This window comes from Ustilago hordei, assembly GCF_900519145.1.
Source record: "Ustilago hordei strain Uho2 genome assembly, contig: UHO2_contig_04, whole genome shotgun sequence".
Taxonomy (NCBI): domain Eukaryota; kingdom Fungi; phylum Basidiomycota; class Ustilaginomycetes; order Ustilaginales; family Ustilaginaceae; genus Ustilago; species Ustilago hordei.
In genome coordinates this window covers 1714238-1727248 of record NW_024545261.1, presented here as the reverse complement: position 1 = coordinate 1727248, position 13011 = coordinate 1714238, and the positions used below count along the sequence as shown (strand labels likewise).

General features: G+C 51.8%; 4 protein-coding genes across 4 annotated transcripts; 2 read left to right on the top strand and 2 right to left on the bottom strand.

The window, feature by feature from the left end:
- Positions 1 to 96: 96 nt before the first annotated feature.
- Positions 97 to 1176, top strand: UHO2_02885 (uncharacterized protein; the record flags this gene model as incomplete). The annotated part of the gene is made up of 1 exon (XM_041555673.1): positions 97 to 1176. The coding sequence occupies one exon, from the start codon at positions 97 to 99 to the stop codon at positions 1174 to 1176; it is 1080 nt and encodes a 359-aa protein (XP_041411607.1).
- An 80-nt stretch (positions 1177 to 1256) lies between these two features.
- Positions 1257 to 2823, bottom strand: UHO2_02884 (uncharacterized protein; the record flags this gene model as incomplete). The annotated part of the gene is made up of 2 exons (XM_041555672.1): positions 1257 to 1764; positions 1862 to 2823. The coding sequence occupies 2 exons, from the start codon at positions 2821 to 2823 to the stop codon at positions 1257 to 1259; spliced, it is 1470 nt and encodes a 489-aa protein (XP_041411606.1).
- A 389-nt stretch (positions 2824 to 3212) lies between these two features.
- UHO2_02883 (uncharacterized protein) lies at positions 3213 to 6101 on the top strand (the record flags this gene model as incomplete). The annotated part of the gene is made up of 1 exon (XM_041555671.1): positions 3213 to 6101. One exon carries the CDS (start codon positions 3213 to 3215, stop codon positions 6099 to 6101), a length of 2889 nt encoding a protein of 962 aa, XP_041411605.1.
- A 108-nt stretch (positions 6102 to 6209) lies between these two features.
- UHO2_02882 (uncharacterized protein) lies at positions 6210 to 9449 on the bottom strand (the record flags this gene model as incomplete). Its single annotated transcript, XM_041555670.1, has 1 exon — positions 6210 to 9449. One exon carries the CDS (start codon positions 9447 to 9449, stop codon positions 6210 to 6212), a length of 3240 nt encoding a protein of 1079 aa, XP_041411604.1.
- Positions 9450 to 13011: the final 3562 nt, after the last annotated feature.

The following is a 13011-nucleotide window of genomic DNA, read 5'->3' as shown; positions in this document are numbered from 1 at the left end:
GCAAGACTACGAAGCAACTATTGCCCTGCCCTCTCCACTGTTGGCTCCTCACCATCCCTTGCAACGATCATATTGTCTTATCTCAGCGTCGCAGCAATGTCGATCCGAATCATCGCTACAGGCGGACACTCTGGCTTGGGCTTGGAAGCTCTCAAGGCTCTCCTTGCTTCACCTGCTCTGGCTTCAGGATGCAGTCTCACCCTGATGGTTCGTGATGAGCAGGCTGACCATGTCACTCGTGCCTGCCAGACACTGAGGCAACAGTATAGAGCAAAGAGTCGATCTCAATTCGCAGTCGAGACTCGAGCTATGGATCTTTCTTCGTTAGCATCGGTCCGCAAAGCTGCATCTTCGCTCAAGCATCAGCTCGAGGCAGCCTCAACAGCTCAAGGTCTCGACATCTTCCTCCTCAACGCAGCGGTCGCCAAATCCAACCGAGAGACGGTCATCGACCAAGATCGAGCTTCGGGCTCCCTCACCTATCCCTCGGACCATCTCCTCTCGGAGAAGAGCTGCATGGAAACAACAGCATGTGTCAACCATGTTGGACACCTTCTCTTCCTCTCTTGCCTCCTCCCGGCAATCACTCAAAACGCCAAGGAGGGTCGTAAAACTCGCATAGTATTCACAGGCAGCGCACTCCATCGCTCGCTCAAAGACCTCTCACTCCTGGACACCTTCTTCTCCTCATCCTCTCACTCCAGCTCGAGCGAAAAGCGATGGACACTGCGAGAAACATACGCAGCCTCGAAATTCCTCCAGATGCTTGGCCTTCGTGCTCTCCGTCGTCGCATCCAAGAAGCGCTCACAAAAGCAGGTCTACCTTCAGCCAGCGTAGAGGTCCTCGTGGTACAACCAGGCTTTGTTCCACAGACGGCACTCTGTAGGGAATCTGGGGCGTTGCAACGCTTTGCAATGTCCTACCTGCTGCCGTGGGCGCCATTTGCGACCAGTTTGGACGACGCTGGCAGGTATATTGCCAATGCTTGCACCGTTGAGCTTCCTGTGCATCAGTGGGAAGAGCAACAGGATGGCTTTCATGATAGCAAGAGTCTCGTGCCATCAGCATTGCTTGAGGTGCACCAGAAGAAGCAGCGTTTTGCAACGTTGGATGCCAGAACAGCGGATAAGCAGTTGCAGGAGAAATGGTGGCCTGTTGTATGCGATCATCTATAGTGCATCTTGATCTCACTTTCACACATGCCATATTCAACCCAAGATGATGTGGAATGCTTGATTCAGCGAGCATGAGTGCATTAGTCTCCCTCCTCAATATCATTCCCGCCCATCGTCTGCTCCTCTCTCTCCAGCATCTGCGTTGCCAACTCTATCCCTTCTAGCTCACCAATCGTCGGCCCATCCTCATCTCCCTCCCCACCCCCGCCCTCACCATCGTCTTCCACCATGCCTAAATGTCCACTCGGCGCCTCACTCTCATCTCTCGCTGCAGGCCTAACAGACCTCCGCATCAATCCCGCAGTAGGCTCTCTCCCAGCCTCGCTCTCTGCCGGTGTCGCACCACGGAACAAGGGCGTTACGCTTCGACCGACACTTACATTTCGGCTAGACCGTTCTGCAGGCTCAAGCCAAGTGAATCGGCCTTGTACGGACCCGGATCGGCTGTTGGCAAGACCGGCAGTCATGGAGCGTGGTGCAACCGAGAGTTGGCGGATTTCGGTGGTTTTCTTTTCGCCAAAGAGTTCTGGGTGTGCTGCAAGGGTGCGTTTGGATGGCTCGACGACTAGCACTAGGAGCTTTCCAAAGCTGAAGCACCCCCCAACGAAAGACTTCAGAAGTTAGTCAAGCTGCTGGGTGCGAGGAGAAAGGGAGGGGGGGGGGAGGGAAAGGCGAGCAGACTTACATTCGGAACCCAGCGTATTTGACATGCAACTTGGGTTTCATCTTCTCTTCGTCTTCCTCTGTGATTACGATTGCTGCGTTGTCGTCGTCGACGTTGATTGCCCAGTCTTCGTCGCCGGATGGCTGTGCGTCTGTATTGGTGGTGGAGAAGGAGGAGGCTGCTGGGTTGACGTCGATGGTTGAAGGGTCTGGTTTCATGTCGGCATCTTCCTGGATGCGAACCCTTTTTGAAGGTCGAGTGCCTTCGTTTGTACTACTGCGCGTACGCCGTGTGGTTGTGGGAGGAGGCATCGCCAACGAGTCCACCACTTCGCCTCCAACTCCCACCGTGCCACCTCTGAACAGCGCACTATCACCGTCATCACCATTCCCACCACCCGACAACGTAGCCATACTCGCATTCTCTCCCATCCTCCCTTCCGCCTCCGGCGAATCCTTTATCCTCACTGGCACCTCACTACTCTCCCCTTCTCTTCCCATCCTTTCTCTCCCCTCTGTCCTCCTTGGCCCAGCACCGGCACTAGGCGCAGGCGTAGCCGTCGACCTCGGAATAGGAGCATGCAATCTTCCCGCACCATCATCTTGATCCACTTCAATCTTCACCTCACCCAACGTTGGATCGCTAGGGAAAACCAAGCTCTTTTCCTTCAACAGCACACTATGTCTATCGTCCATCCTTCTGAAAAAGTAGGCAACCTGAAAGTCTCGATCTGAATACACATCGACTCGCTCCTTCTTGCTCATTGCTGAAAGCTTTCCTGATGAATCCGACTCTTTCCGCAGTTTGGGCATAATGCGTGTGCGAAGGATGGAGAGGACCTGGGTGAGGATGTGTGGGTTGAGATTCATCCATTCTATGTGACGATAGTCGAGGTAGAGGATCGTTTGCAGAACGGCGTAGGGGGAGGCGCGGAGGTAAAACACGTTTCGTTGGGTGAATCTTTTGCGGTTGCCTGCGCTCATCCTACTCGAAGCAAGCGCGGATAGAGAGCCCGGATGGTGGCAGGGAGGAATGATGGAGAGCAGAAGCAAGGACAACAAGCAAGGACAACAAGCAATGACGAAGCGGAGCATGACAAGCATCCACCAAGGGTCTAAGAGTGGACAAAAAACCTCCACACTCAACCGCCCAGATCGGGCATCCGATCTTGCATCCGATCCCGATCCCGATCCCGATCCCGATCCCGATCGATATCAGGATCAGGATCAGGATCAGGATCCCGATTTGCGAGATACAAAAGCCGCACAGAGCACAGACCCTTTTCTTTTCCTTTGTTGCTCCCTCCCTCATCATCTCCCTTGCCTCGTTCCCCTCACCATAACATTCAGCGCTCATATCAAAGGAAAAAAAAATGACAGAAAAACACACCAAAACGGTAGCCCCCTACGGCCACTGGCAGTCTCCCATCTCGACCGATCTCGTCCTTCAAAAAGCCACAGCTCTATCCGAGGTTCTCATCCCCGCCAACTCAACTTCTGCTGCCGATGTAGCTTGGGTCGAACTTCGAATGTCCGAATCGGGACGTTCTGCTCTCATGCATTCCTCCTCTCTCTCCTCAGACGATGCCACCGAAGTCTCTGCTGGCCAGAACGCTCGTTCTGGCGTACACGAATACGGTGGTGGTTCAGCAGCGTCACTTGCGGACGGTAGCTTTATTTTTACTGACTACAATCCTAAGCGCTTTGATGTCTTTCACGCACCGGCAGAGGGGAAGCAAGGCGCGCAGGTGGTGACGGAGGAGAACAGTGCGATTAGGTATGCTGATTTTGGTGCTCATCCCACCGACACAAACTTGTGCTTGGCGGTGGAAGAGGATCATAGCGAGGACACACCGAGTACGGTGGTCAATTCGATCGTCTTGTTGGATCTGAAGCAGAGGCCGGCGAGAGTGCATACTTTGTTGAAAGGAAGAAAGGCAGAGGAGCAGACAGAAGATGGGCCACAGAAGAGGGATTTCTATACATACCCAAGATTCTCACCCAATGGCAAGTTTGTCAGCTGGATCACTTGGAATCATCCCAGCATGCCTTGGTGGGATACTCAGCTTTGGGTCGCTCGCTTCGACAACTCCAACCCCGACGAGCCTCAGCTGGCTGGTGCAAGCCTGATCAAACTCGGCTCGACGGAAACTGGAAAGCAGCAGGTGTATCAAGAACCAGTCTGGGCCATCCCTTCCCATCCCAACCAAGAGACAGGAAAACTTTTTTTCGCTTGCGATGCAACCGGATACCTCAATCTCTACTCTACCTCCATTTCCTCCTCCCTCACTCAAGATGGTGTTTCGGTATCCACTCCAATCCGCATCCTACCTGAGCCGGTAGAGAATGACTTCATCGCTCCAAACTGGACCCTGAACAATTCCGACTACATCCCTCTCTCACCCGACCTTCTGATCGTAACCTTCTTCTCCGGAGCAAAGCAAAACTTAGGACTTATCAACCTTCGTCGTCCACGCTTAATCCGCCTTGACACACCTTTCGTTTCAATCACTCAACTTCGTCGTCTTTCCTCCACCTCTTTCGCCCTTATCGCCGCACGTGCAGACGAACCTAGCGCTCTCCTCGCTATCTCTCTCTCCGCTCTGGCCTCGAACAACTACACTCTCAAAGATTCAAACATAACCATCATCAAACGCAGCTCCTCGCTTGTGTGGGATGGTACAATCGATAAAGGCGATCTCAGCATCGCGCGCGAGATTGATTTTCCTACGACTCTGCCGAATGGGGAAAAAGCTGTTGCCCATGCGATCATCTTCGCACCGAAGAACAAAAACTTTGTGGGACCGAAAGGGAAAGCGCCACCATGCGTGTTCAACGTTCATGGAGGACCGAGTAGCAGTGCTGGTATGGGATTCAATTTGCCGACTCAGTTTTGGACGAGTAGGGGATTTATGGTTTGTAGTGTCAATTATGGAGGTAGCACGGGTTATGGTAGGCAGTATTTGCAGAGGTTGAACAGTGAGTGGGGCGTGACGGATGTTTTGGATTGTGTGGCTGCGGCAAAATTTTTGGGTTCCAAAGCCAGTCTTGGTGATACTCTGTTTGGGGAGTTGAGTGAGAAGGAAAAGAACGAGGTTTGCAAGGAGTTGGAAGCGGGGGGGAAGGGGGAGAAGGAGGAGGAGGAGGAGGAGGTCGTCGTCGTCGAACAACACAAGTTGGGAGGGGGAGGTGTGAAGGTGGTGGTGAACAACACAAGTTCGGCTTGGGGATCGTTGGATTTGGTGCTAGCTGGAGTTTCCGTGGGCGCAGCGGTGATGGCAGTTGGGTTCGTGGGGAATGTGATGGAGAATTACTCCCATTGCATTCCGTCGCTGGTCAGGCCGAAGAGTTTGCTTAGTAGATATGCGGTGCAAGCAGGAGTTGCGATTGTTTCGCTGTTGCCGTATATCTATTCCAAGATGGGCAGAGTTGTCTCCGAGTCGGTCTCAATCCTCCCAGGGATGGGTGTTCAACTTTCAACCAGGCGTGCCTTGTCCCTACTCTCCCGCGACTACTTCCAACGTTGCTCCTCGCGCCTAGTGCCAGAAGACCGAATGCTAGACATCTACATCGGAGAAGGATACCGACACTTCTCTATCGTCGACTATCTCACCCTCACCACACGCACCACCTCAGGCGAAGGAGCTAGGATCGAACGTCTGTTCCCCAACCTTCTCCCCCGTCTTCCGACAGTGCAACGCATCTACCGCTTCCTCTCCCCGCATCTCCCCTCGAACTCCCCGATCGATTCCTCCTCCTCCGAAAGGGAAGCTGGATCCCTCGCAGATCCAAACGCACTCCTCATCAGCGGCGGATCAGCAGGAGGCTACACGGTGCTCGCATGTCTCTGCTTCCACCCTACCATCTTTGCAGGTGGCTGTTCTCGATACGGCGTTTGCTCTCTCCAACTCCTAGCGGAAGAAAGTCACAAGTTCGAAAGTCAATATCCGTTCCAACTCATTGGTGGAACTCCCAAGTCTCTTCCCAAGGTGTACCATGATAGAAGTCCGATTTACGCTGCGAGCAAGATCAAAGCTCCCATTTTGCTACTGCAGGGAAGCGAGGATAAGGTCGTACCAAAAAGTCAAGCTGATGAATTTGTCAGGCAGTTGAAAAAGGCCGGTGGGGAGCAAGGCAAGGATTGGAGGTATAAGGTCTATCACGGTGAGGCTCATGGGTTTAGGAAGGCAGAGAATGTGAAGGATAGTTTGGAGGAAGAGTTGAGGTGGTGGATTCAACGTTGTTTGCCTGTACACAACTAAACTCGCTTGTGTACAGGTACATTCGCCGCTTATAGAGTTGAAATGGTAGATGTGATATGCATTGCAGAGCTTGTCCAATCAAAGACAGTGAGATCAGCTGGAAAGTGATCAAGTCATGCTGGCAGAACGCATTCCAGGAACAGCGGAAACTCGACTAGCTCTGACCCTATTCGCCACTCCACTCTGTCCTGGCACGATCAATGCTCCTGCTACACCCTCTTCCGCACTTAGCAAAGGCTTGGTTGTTGCCGTAACAGCGACACTAGTCCTTGTCGTTCTTCTCCTGATTGGTCCCGGCCCACCAGCACTCGGGCGCGGGAAAGCTTTTTTTATCGGAACAGCGTTGAATGAAGCTGAATTAATGCTGTTCCCCTCGGTAGTGCTGAAGAGGGGAAAAGCGGAGCTGTTGAGCAGTCCTGTCGTAGGAGCAGCAGTGGTGTTGGTGTTGGTGTTGCTTGTTACCCTCAGTGGCGGTCGACTTTCAGTTGGCGCAACAGGTTTGATAGCAACACAAGGGGAAGTGTTGGAAATATCTCCTTCGTCACCGGATGTTGTTTTCTGCTCTTCCTCCCGTAGAGGGCAAAGCGTCGATCCTGCGCTAGACGCACTTCTCTGCTTCAGACTCTCCACTGGAGTTTTACTAGTACCGGTTGCCATAGAGGTAGATCGCGGGAAAGGCTTTGATGCAATACTCTGCTGCTGAAGTTTAGCCGGTGTGCTTCGCCCATCACTCAGGTCTTCCCATTCTGTACCTGAACTATTGCCCGCACTGTCCATAGCACGTGCACCTTCGTGACCCAGACGCTTGTCGTCGATCGATCCTTCGCCTGCTTCGTCTGCCCATCTGAACTTCTTTTTCTCTTCTACTGCGGGGAGAGATGGTAATCGAACGTTCTTAGCCAAGGGAGGCCTCCGTGAAATCCCCGCTACGGTGGAGGTGGCAGCGGAGCTGACTCGGCGGATTGAGCCTGCCTTGCGTGCTACGGGGCTACAAGTGGCGACTTGAGCACGGGCGGAAGAAGAGGATGTCGGAGCGGCAAAGCTAGGTCGTGATGTTGAAACAGTAGCAGTGGCACTGGAAGGTGAACTAATGACATGCATGATTGCTGAGCGAGGCAGGGAGGGTGGGGCGATCGAGACTCTGCGTGAGCTGGATGCGGCTGCGCGGCTGAAGGAGGCGGAGCAAGAAGCAGAGCGAACTGATTGCAAAGTGCTGGCGATTGGAGCTGCTTGGTTGATTGCTAAAGAAGTGCGTGATCGTCCAAGGGCTGAGCTGACAGCGGGCTTGATGGTTCGTGCTGGTACGGGGGCAGCGACAGCAGGCAAGCTTGCTCCGCACATGGTTTCAAAGACCTTGTCATTCTCTCCGGCAATGCTGCGCAATTGGGATGCCAGCAAAGCCAATGTCGACGAAAGCTCTTCCTGGTTCTCCTTGTTTGCAGGCTCTGCTGTGTGTGTAGCGCGGTACTCGAGTTCACCTGCCACCTCTCGCAAAGCAATGGTGCTGCGTGTCGCCACGGCCACCAGCTGTGTCGCTTCCATCGTGCTTCGTCGCAAGACATGCAGCATTCCAGCAAACTTGGCTTTTGCCTTGTCCGCTTCCACTTGAGCCAACAAAGCGTTGCCCAACGTCTGGATCGTCTCGGATGCTTCTGCATCAAACTTCTGATTGTGTGAGGCAGCGACAACAATGCCTCTTTGCATCTGAAGGCTGTTGAGCAAGCTACGTACGCCAGCTGCGGTTGTTTCATCTTGCAAAGCCTTTTCTTCTACGGCGGCCATCTTGCTGAGCACATGGCGCTCTCCCTCCAAGTCGGATGGAAGCACCTCGCCTCTGCTACTGAATCGTTCGAGATGCGCTTGGACAGCGGCTAGACGATTTCGTAGCTCTGCCAGCCTAGTCTCAGCAGCTGCGGTAGTCGCTTCGAATGCAGCTTTACTCGATACGAGGCGTGTAACATTGACAGTGCTTTCTCGCATCCGTTTCTTGGCCTCCTCCATCTCTCTGGCCATCTCTGTGCGTTTGCGCGTTTCTGCAGCGGATTCGAGCGAGCCACGTTGTTCGAGCTTGGCACGCAAACGGCCGTTCTCCTCCTTGAGCTCGTGGATTGCCTGGACGTACTGTGCGACGTGACGATCGACGTTGATCATGTTACGGCTGACCTTGGTGCGGATGTTCTTGGCCTGGTTAGCGTACTTGAGCGCGTTGTGCGTCTCTTCGTAGTGTATGCTGGAAGGGCTGATGCAAACTACCATGACGGTTTTGCAGTTGCCCCCGAGTGAGAACTTGAGCAATCGAGTGAGTTTTGAGTTGCGGTAGGGTACATGCTTGCGAGCACCGCCAGATTGACAGAGGGCGTTGATGCAGTTGCCGAGTGCGAGGAGAGACTTGTTGATGTTGGCGCCTTCCTTCATGCGTGCGCCGTTGTTGCGGGTGGCAGAGGCACGTTCTGAGCCTGCCAAGTCGATGATGTTGAGTGAAGCAGAGGTCGTTTGCTCTGTCATGCTGGCTGTGCGTGGCTTTTGGGTGACGTTGATCTGAAGGACTGCATGCGAACGAGAACTGACGGCGTTGGCTTCGGTGGGACTCATGGTTCGACGAAGGTTGCCTTCCTGGATGGACTCGAGTACGCTTTCAGGGCTTTCGGGGACAAGTTCCGTGATGCCGACAACGGAGATGCGGTTGTTGGCGTCTTCACGCAGAGCAAGACCGGCGCCAGGCGGAGTTGGCTCTGAACTGAGCAAGTCACGGATGGTCTCGTTGTAGATCTCGAGATAGGAAAGCCGAATTTGCACATCCGAATCATCTCGAGCATCCTGAATGCGGTCGTAGAGTTCCTTCATGGTAAGGAAGATGAGGCCAGGATCCTGCGGTGTACCGCTAATGGTGTGTGTCTTACCACAGCCAGTGGCACCGTAGGCGAAAACACTAGCATTGTAGCCGTTGAGAATACCATCGAGAAGCGGCTTGCATGTCTCTGCAAAGACATGACTCTGGGATGCAGTCGAGTCGAAGACGCGGTCAAAGGCGTACCTTACGTCCTTGTTGCGTCTAGATCCGTGAGCAAGCGGGTTGTTGTTGTAGAGTCGTGTGAGTGGATTGGTGTCAGGTGGATCAAAGACAAGCACCTTCTGATCCATAGGTTTGACGATAGGTCGAATGAATCTAGCCTTGAGCGCCGATACAGCGCCTGTTGCTGGAGGAAGCAACTTGTTGGGCGAGATGCCGCCTGCTAGGCCGCCATCGCCGAGGAAAGGCGTGTGATCTTGGTTGGGTGCGAGCTGCGAGGCCTCCTTCTCGCTGAAAGGACGGATTCGCACGCAGACATTGATGGAAGATTCGGTCATAGCTGCCACTATGTATGCTGTCTTGACGGGAGGCCAGCTCCAGAGCCGGTCCGGTCGGTTTCAGTGCTTCGTTGAGAGGGATGTCGAAAGCATCTGCTCAGGTCGTGTTGCGATCCTTGGCTGCAAGTGCTCCTTCTATTCTACTGATGATGACCGACAGTAAGCGCAGGCCACAAAGCAAGCGCTGGGTCCGAGAGGCGATGTGAATCGCCGACCCAATCTTGAAGACGAAGCCAGATATCGATAATCCAGATAGCGATAAGGCGTGAGCGATGTGATGGTGGCGATAAAGCAAGTGTGTCTGTGACAAGTTGCACTGGAACGATATGAGGAAAGTGCGAAAACACGAAAATCAGATGCAACTCACACACACACACACACGCACACACATATACACATATACACATACACATATATACACATACACATATACACATATACACATACACATATACACATACACATATACACATACACATATACACATACACATATACACATACACATATATACACATACACATATACACATACACATATATACACATACACATATACACATACACATATACACACATACACACACATACACACACACTCTCTCAGTTAAGGAATTTGCTTTTGTTATGTTGTTAATTCTATCTACTAGCTTCTATGTACATTGTCATCTATATATGCTTGGTAATCTCTTCCACATGTGTTAGCCAGTGATGAGCTGCTCCTTGTGTCACTCCTGCATTGTCACTTCCTGCATGTTAGTGTGACAATGCTTATGCATCCCACATGTGTTACCACCTATAGGTGTCTTTATCTCATCAATGACTCACTTATCTTCCATGGGCTCCATAACACTCCACAGACCCTGTGAATCTCGTTGGAGTGCCAATGCATCTCCCTCAGCAGCAAGGCAGTTGGCTGCTGAGGTGCTGTACCTTGCTGTGGTGTTAGTCCTAACCCTTGTTGTGTGCATCGCAATGCCTCCTTGCCCACTGGTTTGGTAAAGATGTCTGCTAAGTTATCTTCAGTGCCAATATACTTGATTTTGACCTTTCCATCTTGTATGTTGTCTCTTATGAAATGGTATTTGGTGTCGATGTGCTTCAACTTCCAATGTTGTGTGGGGTCTTTGCTTACCTGGATGGTGCCTGTGTTGTCTGAGAAAATTATGGGGGTACCAATGTCAACCCCGATGGCCTTGAAGAGGTGTCCAAAGAAGAGAATTTCTCATGCAGCCTCAGTCACTGCTACGAATTCTGCTTCTACTGCCAATAAGGTGGTGCAGTGCTGTAGTGCAGACTTCCATGCTACCAGATTTCCATGTATGAAGACTGCTGACCCTGACAAGCTCTTACATTGTGCCATGGCATCGCTTGCCCAGTTCATGTCGCTATGCACCACCAGAAAATCTTGTTGCTTGTTGCTACCATATTGCAAGTGGATGTCCTGGGTGCAGTCCAAGTATTGGAGCACTCTCTGTGCTGCGTTGTAATGTTCCTTCGATGGTTGTGTCATGTAGCGTGCAAGGACACCCACGGCTTGGCTGATATCTGTCAGGGGTCTCGCACCAGAAACCCAGGTCGGTCTGTCGAGATACTCGGTGACTATCAAACTGTGCACCAGCTATTGTCTCAGTATCTGTCTTGGCGAGCTAGTCATTCGGTGACTATCAAGTTGTGCAGTGACAGCAGGTGGCGTTTGTTGTATATACTATCATAGGTTTCAGCTGACCTCTGTGGACACTCCATTCAGGGGTAGCTCGGCATGATCAATATCAATGCTTTGATTATGATGACACCAAGGTCTGGTGTGAGTGTTGATGATGATGAGGTTGATGGTGTTGGTGATAAGGTTGGTGGCATCAACATGAGTGCCCAGTGTGTTGACTTGATGCTTGAAGTGACACCCGGACCACAGTGGACTACTGCCTTCGGTTCTATCTTGATCTGGACCGCTAACCTGCTATGGGCACCTTCAGATGTCAGGTAGTGGTGATACAACACACACACTATGATGAGGAGCAACCTTGATAGATTGCTGCTATGCTGACTGAAACTAATATATACTTATGCTGAAGTGATAACTAGTTATATGGTGAGTAGAGTGGATGAGGATCCACTCGACCTATGATGATGAGAAAGCATGGTTATATACCTCTTCACAGCATTGCCAGCGATGCTGCTCCTGCTCTCTCTCCAGAGAGTACCTTCTTCATCAAGTACTGTTCAGGGACCTCTCCTGCTTGGCACCCCTGTGCCTCTTGAGCTGTGTCGACTCCTTCGACACTGCTCCTCCTCCTTGCTATCCTGCTGCTTGTTTGGCACCCCTGTGCCTCCTGAGTGGTGTCGACTCCTTCGACACTGCTCCTCCTCCTCATGACCTGGTGTCGGTTCCTTTGACTCTTGTCTCTCAAGCCCCTGAGTGGTAACCATCTGAGCTTGGTCCTCTTCGTGGCTGTGCCTGCTCCTTGAGCTTGGTCCTCCTTGTGGCTGTGCCTGGCCCTCCTCGCATATGGCTTGGTCCTCCTTTGCATGTGAGTCCATAGGAGTCCATGGTCTCCATGGAGACTGCACTATGACCATGCTCTCTACTGGTATCGACTAGATCTTCGATACCTGTGCTCCTTCCATATGAACCAGTGACCCTCCTGCTTCTTGAGCATCCAGGCCCATGACAATATCCAGACGTGTTCCATTTGAAAGCCATAGGAGTTTGCCAATGATTTGTGGGTATTCCTTCCACTCAGCTATGCTTGCTGTCATCTCTGGTACTGGGATGTCCTGGAGTGGTATGCTGGATTTCCTTCTATGTTTATCTAAATGCTTGTTTAATAGCTGCTTGACATAGCTGGTTTGCATGAGGTCCATAGTCTTTGCCTTGTGGTCTCTGGAGATCTTGATCCCAAGAAAATGGGATATGTTGCTGCCCTCCTCCATTTTCCACTTCTTGCCTATCTCCCTCTTAATTTGCTCAACTGTTGACAGTTTTGGAGATATAATCAATGTATCATCAACATAGATAATCACTATTGCAAAGTTGTCCTCTTTTCCTCTGGTTTAGATACATGGTGCACAATTGAGCCTATGGAAGTTTGAGCGCTGCAGGAACTTATCGAACTCCATGTTCCACTCCCATCCTGATTGCTTGAGTCCATATAGCCCTTTTACTACCTGATAAGCTTTTCCTTTTGGTACCTTTGCCCCTTCCAGCAGTTTCATATAGATGACATGCTTGAGTGTGGAGTTGAGGTAGGCCATCGTGATGTCAAGTTGATGGACCTCCCAGTCCCGCTCCACTGCCAGTGACAACAGGGCTCTTATTGCACTGAGTGGTGCCACTGGTGCAAAAGTTTCTTCAAAGTCTATGCCCTCTTGTTGTGTGAATCCTTGTGCTATGAGTCTTGCTTTATGTTGAACAGGTACCCCATCAGTGTCCAGCTTGAGATGGAGGACAATCTTAGAGTCGACAAGTTTGGTGTTTGGTGGTATGTCCACAATTTCCCAAGTCCCCATGGCTTCAAGCCCATCTAACTCCTTGCATATGGCTTCTTGCCATTGCTGTGCCTT